Below are 7,523 nucleotides of genomic sequence, written 5' to 3' on the forward strand. Positions count from 1 at the left end.
GCAGCTTGATTGTATTGCTGGTGGAAAGCTACTGCCGTGCTTGATGCTCACATTGTGCGTTTTCTAAAGGCGGAGAAGGAACTACCATTAAAACACAACGTAAACACAAAGCAGACGCGCCGTTTGTTAGAATGCTTTTGTCAAGTTCAATGTTAACCAGCGGTGGAACGAAGGGTATTCGGCATTTATTGCCTAGCACAGTTAGGTGCAAGACACGTCTAGCCTGGTCTGAAAAGCAGCACTGCACATGCCGTGAAATCCGGACTGAGAAATGACTAGCCCATTCAAAATCTCCATGAATTGGCTATAGGCCATGTTTATAATCATTTAGTCTAATGCCCAAACTTTAATCAATAAGATATACTGGGGGAAAGTACATCATGCAATTGTATTTAAAACAATGGAACTGAAATAACAACATTACAAATTAGGTTTCAAATGGCAAGCATTTCTATTTACTGAGGCTTACCTGAATAGAAATGCTATGGGGCACATAAAGCTGCACACTCAGGCCCATGTGTTTCTATACCAGCAAAAAGTGATACAAGCGCCTTAGGCTGTGTTGAAATAGGCCTGTGAGATCTAATAGCTCCACATGTTTTTATCGTCTCATTTTGGTCTCGTACGTCAAATTATGTCTGGTCTGAGAGTAGCACCAGGATAATATCATAAAATATATGGGTTTGGGTTGGAATATTGAAAACTCAGACAGGTTTCCAAACGTCTTCCTCTATGCGTAAAGCTGCAGAAGAAATGTACGACCTGAAGCGTTGGCATCGCGAGCTACAGTGTTGAATGGGCTTTGATATCGTTCCTCTCAAATTCTGTCAGAGTCCATACCAACCACAAACTTCCCCAATCCAGGTTGGAGCGTGAAATAGTGCTTCAGCTCGTCTTTGTAGTTGTTGCATTTATCAGTGGTAAAGTGAAATAATCTACAATCTGAAAATGAACACTGTCCTGACTATGTGGCTAGTAGTAGTTTATTATTATTACATGACTATGCTGGCTGTCTGAGCGTTGCTTAGGCTACATATGGCACATAATATTGTACGCCCTAGGTCTTCATCAATGCGTCGGTAGTGTATGTTTTCATCCGAAATGTCGCTCTGCAAAATTTTCCCATTGGCAACATTCCCCAAAAGTGTCTATATTTCACCAAGGAGAGAAATACATGCCTATGTGGTGTGTCGACTGACTATAAAACAGAGCACAGCAAAAAGAAAGCAACAGGACGATGCAAAGGTGATGATGTAAAGCCTTTGAATAACGACGCACCTTTTACACCCTGACTAATCTAGACCGGCGTTAAGTGCAGTATGCAGCCGGAGCGCGCCTTAGCTCTGCTCACTATCCAACAATTAAACTGTTCGGAACCGGACAGATACGTAAATCACGTCTCAAAAGACTGCAAAAAAGATTATAGTGCGTAAATCTGCTTATCCAAACGAGCGAACATTCGGAGAATAATATTTCATACAGTTACGCAGGAGGATAGCCACTATGAGGTCCTCTCAACACGAAGGGAAGCATGTGCGAGGGCACCAAAGCTAGAAGCTACTTTGAGAGACTTTTCCATAACAAGAGTGACACAAAATATTGTTTACGTTGTGAAATTTACTGTACATCCGAGATATGGACAACTAAAGATAATCAGATCTAGCCTAACGGTGCCTATAGGCTATTCATAGGGACATGGAAACACCCGTTCCCCGTATAAATAGTCATGATTAGCGTGAGACAAACGTTATTGCTGATCTTTTGAGCACGTGAAACTCAAGGTCAAGGTCAAGGACGGATTAAGGAAGTCTGCAGTTGCCTCATGCTCTTTTTTCTTCTAGAACATCAAAACATTCCTCGTATCCACCTAGAACAGGATATATAGACTAACAACCAATATTGAATATGCAACTAATTTCTTGACGCTTGAAGTTCATTTAATTTGTTTTAGTTTGCATATCAATCCTATATCTGAAGTCAGTTTAACCTTTGTAGCCGTATTTGATGATTTCGTATTGAATAGGCTAGTAATTATGTTAATTTTAAAAGGAAATAAGCCTACCAATTAACAAAATCCTGTCTAAACCATTCATATATATTTTGAAGTAGCCTATAGGCCTAGGCCTGCGTAAACTTCCAAGAGTATGAATAAAGGAGTAATACGAGCATCAGTAGGTGGTACAACTAAGGATAATAACATACAACACATTATATAGCTCGCCATTTCAAATATGGCTGTGTTTGCAGGCCTTCAACTTTCACAGTATATTCAATAATATATTGGGCGCAATTGGCACAGTAGCTTTTACCCATCACCAAAATCATGAGCCCCGAAAATACTGTTATTTGGCATGAGATTATTTGTAAAGGGTATGGACACTATAAAAGTTATCTTTCTTAAAGTTTTGATTCAGCTTTCATGATGGAGCATAATACGTAAAATGCATCAGCAACTTAATGTATACAATTCATATTTCAAATATATTATAAACCATTTGAACGTAACTTTACATTGCACTGGAATTTCTGAACTCCATTTCTTGGTCATAGATCATCCCTATTTCAATTATTATTTACCAATCTTCATTCTATTTTATCTTTAACTATCTCTATATAAACAGGGTTTGCAAAGAGAATCACATATATAACACATATATTCCACGAAGTAAAATTTAATTTATACAACATACTGGGATGAAAACAATTTATTAAGCATTACACTATATTTTTATAAGTACTGTTTTACAAGCGTTATAAACAGTATAGATTGGGAATATGATTGCATAATACGTTTCCTATTCTACTGCAGTAACAACATTGACATACCTAACATATAGCCTATATATGCCTCCATGTATAGCACGAGTTAAACAGTTAAGCAGACTTAAGTGTTACATTAAAGCAGGCAAGTGCTGTATTTACAGGCCCCTAAAACATTGTCTTTAGAGGGCTTGGTTCTTGTTTTATTTCTTCTTTTCAAAAGACGAATTGGCGATGCAATTGCGCAGGCAAAATAGCACACCAAATCCCAATCCAAAAAAGGTACCACGTCGACGTTTTCTTTCCTTCATTTTTTGTTCATACACCAAAAACAATGTCCCTCGTCCAAATCGTCTAGCTCAAGCCTGGCTGGCTACGGCGCACTGGTCTTGACTTTGGCCACGAACTTCTTCTCTTTAACTCTCCGGTTTTGAAACCAGATCGTAATCTGCCTTTCCGACAAGTTGGTTCCTGCTGAAATCTTTCTCCTCTTATCTTTCGTGATGAATTTGTTGGCGGCATACTCTTTTTCCAGTTCCTTTAGCTGCACCTTGGTGTACGGTATCCTTTTCTTTCTACCGCGACGAAAGGAGTTCCCATCGTGTTGGTGGGCCACTACATCTGTAATGGACAACAAAGAGAAACTGGAGTCTGAAAAATGTGCATTTAATTGTATAATTCAGACTTTCTCATTGCAAGGGATAACCCCATGCTGCGTTTTTGAGAAACGGCAGTGTATATCTGCCAACATATTGATGCATTAACACTACAATGAGGTATTCATAAACTCAGAAAACGATGAAGACTACAACGACCAAAATGGTCGCTCATATGAACGTGCGTGCCTATACCGAGACACATATTAAAATCCAATATTCAGCCCAAACGTTCGATAGAATAAGGGATTGAAAATCATAATGTATTCGATGGTTTACGATTAATGCACAAAATGAAGGGTAATTAAATTGCGTAATCATGCATTAGAAAAAGCCTGAATTAATTTAGCCTCATATAGGCTATCCAACCCATGTGTCACAATGTGTCCAATTACAGTAGTCTAATAATGTACTAAGACAGTGTGCAGAGTATATGTTTTTACCTGCCAACGCAGATTTCCAAAGGTGTCCGGCTTGACTCTGGTCCTTGGAGCAGTACATCTGGCCGCCCCAGCCATTCGTCAGTGCCCACGGCTGATAGCTGTCCATTGGAAGCAGCGTGTCGTGACGGGGCTCTCCTGTCCCGAGAGTCTGCACCACCGACACGTCCAGGTAGCTCGCCATGGACTGGTAGGGACTTGGGTATCCGTGGTAAAACGCGAATTCTTTAGCCCGGCTCGGGTATTCTTCAGACGTGACCGGGGTGTCCATGTATTTTTCCGCAGAGTAGCTGAGCGCGCTGGGCTGGGTGCAGGACTTGAGCGAACCCCGCCCCATTCTGCAGGGATAATAGCCGTTGCCAAAGTACCCATAGGGTATGGGACCTGTGGAGGAGCCTTGAGGGACCGCGGGGCATGGTGTGCATTGTTTGCCTGGTTCCCCGGAGCTTGAGCCCGATACATCCACCGCGGAGTAGCCGGAGCTGTGCACCAGGCTAGAGGGGTGACCCCCCAGAGCGGAGTGGGCCATCAGATTCCTGCACTGGTTGGCCGCGAAATTGCCGCTACCAACCAGACCCTCCATGTTCTTGTTCAGCTCATCCAAGTTGTTTTCATACACAAACATAACCGTGTCCGCCCAGCGAGGATTCAAGACCAAGGAGGTGGTCATATCACGCTCACCATTCGGACGGAGAATTCTGTTTCAAAGACCCAAGTCCAGAGTAGGACACCAGGTTACATCCACAGCTGCATTGACGCAACGGACCAAGACATGGAATGGCGCATCTCCATTGGATGAAAAGCTTACCACGTGATAAGTAAAACAAACCCTTGTTGGGGATGTCAGTCAAATACATTATTTTGATTGCTTTGGAAAAATGGCACAAGATGCTCTCCAGCGTATTGTTTGGCCATTTTCTATTCACCAATTGTTGTGTTTTTCTGCGGTTTCCATACACACACACCGTCTCGAATAAATAATACAATTCAACCTTTGACTACAATTCTGAAGCACAGCATAACAATAACAACGGTGTACAAAAGCCTTTCTACATGCATTTCGTACTGGATTTGTAGGGTGAATAAAGCTTCCCAACGCTCCATGCGCCTAGCTCTCCAAAGGCCAATGGAAGCAGACCAACGAGCATGTAGCCCCTAAAATTATTGATTTCTAAATCAAATACCTTGAAAAGGACTACCTAAGTTAAGTCACGTCATACAATGATGGCATGAGGACTATTTTACTTATGACATCTATTGAATGCGCAGAAAATCTGGGAATGAATCACTTTGACAATCACTCCAACAAAAGTCTAGTAATAATGTAACCTACTTTGAAAAATAGTGTTTGCTTGTTTTGTTAAATGATTGCATAAAAAGTATATAGACTTCACATAGGGAAATGTTAATTCAAAATGGAGACTATTAAGACATTTTTTACTTTCACACAAAATGACTATTAATCTAGATTTTACCACAAACCCCAACAGATTATGTTACACCGTTTGCCTTTTTGGTTCGGCTTTAATTAGATAATGTAAAATGCTAAATATTTCCCAATGGTTATGGACATATTTAAAGACTAATAATCGTCGTTGCCAAATGCATGAAGACAGTTTATCGTTGTCATAAAATTATTATTTAAACATAACATGAGATTGCATACCTGCCACATTTTTTGGGGGGGGAGGGGGGGGGAGGTTTATAAAATAACTGTGCTTTGGACGTTTAATAGTAATTTATGTGCGCTTTTAGAATATAATGCTCAATGTTCATGGCTAAAAACACATTACTGAAGGAAGCGTAAAGATCATTTATGGACGGGATTGGAGGTCTTAAGATTTCTAAAATACGGCTTAAGTTCAAATATATTTAAACTAGTGTCTGATTCTTCTAATTAGTCAAGATTTGTACATTGTGTTTAAATGGGATAGGCAGAAAGACTCTCCATAATCTTTAGCCTCTACCCAGAATATTTAAGTGCAACAACAGCCCCCTCCCCTCCCCTTACTCATTCCAATCCTCACCACACACACGCGCGCGCACACACACAAACACACACACGTTTAATAGTAATTTATGTGCGCTTTTAGAATATAATGCTCAATGTTCATGGCTAAAAACACATTACTGAAGGAAGCGTAAAGATCATTTATGGACGGGATTGGAGGTCTTAAGATTTCTAAAATACGGCTTAAGTTCAAATATATTTAGTGGGGTTTTGAGGCACTTCAGAGTAATATTTGTTGTGTAATCATTATTTCTGTGGTTATGACTGTAGTTATGAATTTGAGTATTTTATACTGAAATGCATAGGCCTATTGCCATTATTCAAGATATAGCTAAACGTGTCTAAAGTAAATGTTTAATGTATGTTATATGACAAACCTGACATGAAGTGGTTCAAAAAAGCAAAGTACGCTTTCATTCTGCCATGAAGTGGCTCATGGTTTGGAAAATCTGTGTAGGCTATACCCATACATCATTTTTAGAGGACGACATGGCAAACACAATGAATAAGTAAATTGTTACTGGTTGCTCGTATAGCTTTTTCAAAGCTACCTCATGTTCACAAATGTGTTGAGCGAGATAGAATGAGTGGGCAAATGCTCATGGGCATGTGCGTAAAAGTGGTGTTTTATCTGAAAAATAGCCTATATGCTTCAATGAAAAATCCTTTACCTTACATTTACATTTTAGTCATTTAGCTCAAATGTAACCTCTCCGGCTCTCCCATTTTGAAGGTAGACCTGGTGTTATCTAGTTTTATGAAAACATATGTCAATCTGCTTCTGGAATTGCTATCAGGTAACGAAATGTACATTTTTAGCTCAAAGGCGCAGTTATGCATCTAATGGTTGATCTGCGTCAGCGAGAGACGCACAAGGTCCAGCGATATGGACAATATTTCAAACAATATAACTATAATGAAAATGTTTCAAACAATAAAAATAGGTTAAACTAGTGTCTGATTCTTCTAATTAGTCAAGATTTGTACATTGTGTTTAAATGGGATAGGCAGAAAGACTCTCCATAATCTTTAGCCTCTACCCAGAATATTTAAGTGCAACAACAGCCCCCTCCCCTCCCCTCCCCTTACTCATTCCAATCCTCACCACACACGCGCGCGCGCACACACAAACACACACGCGCATACAACCCCCAGACAGTAGTCTTTACATAGGGATCAGAATAGGCCCTCAAGGTCAAGGCCAAGTTTAAAGTGAAGAGTCTGGCCCGCCCTGAAGGCTCTGTTTAGGCCGCCACCGACCATACCAGACCCGCCCATCCCTTGAGCAAATGCTCAAGTTCAAGGCTGCCTCTGTCTGTGTGTCATCATCACAAACACACAAGGCACACAGATACCATATAACGTTTGTAACCAGCACCTTTCTTCCATTTCAATCAAAGATAGACCTACAGACCACAGGTCAAGTGACTAGGCTATCCTATAGATGCTCAATTAATACATGATTTATAGAATAATTTATTAAGAATTCAATCATGGCTCTACGGTTTCCAAACGTATATTGAGACTACTCTTGAATAATAGTGCAGGATGAGATTGCAATATGTTATGCTATATTTTGCGCGTTTGTCTGCTATGTCATGTATCATGCGTACCGCGTCGATGCCATGCGCCTTGGCTCCTGGAGTTGCAAAGCCT

At 40.4% G+C, this 7,523-nt stretch overlaps 1 protein-coding gene across 1 annotated transcript; it reads right to left on the reverse strand.

Moving 5' to 3' along the window:
- Window positions 1–3,133: 3,133 nt before the first annotated feature.
- Window positions 3,134–4,526, reverse strand: LOC311103763 (homeobox protein Hox-B13a; the record flags this gene model as incomplete). The annotated part of the gene is made up of 2 exons (XM_084145411.1): window positions 3,134–3,381; window positions 3,860–4,526. The coding sequence occupies 2 exons, from the start codon at window positions 4,524–4,526 to the stop codon at window positions 3,134–3,136; spliced, it is 915 nt and encodes a 304-aa protein (XP_084001537.1).
- Window positions 4,527–7,523: the final 2,997 nt, after the last annotated feature.

Source organism: Coregonus lavaretus (genome assembly GCF_964263955.1).
Source record: "Coregonus lavaretus genome assembly, chromosome: 28".
NCBI lineage: Eukaryota > Metazoa > Chordata > Actinopteri > Salmoniformes > Salmonidae > Coregonus > Coregonus lavaretus.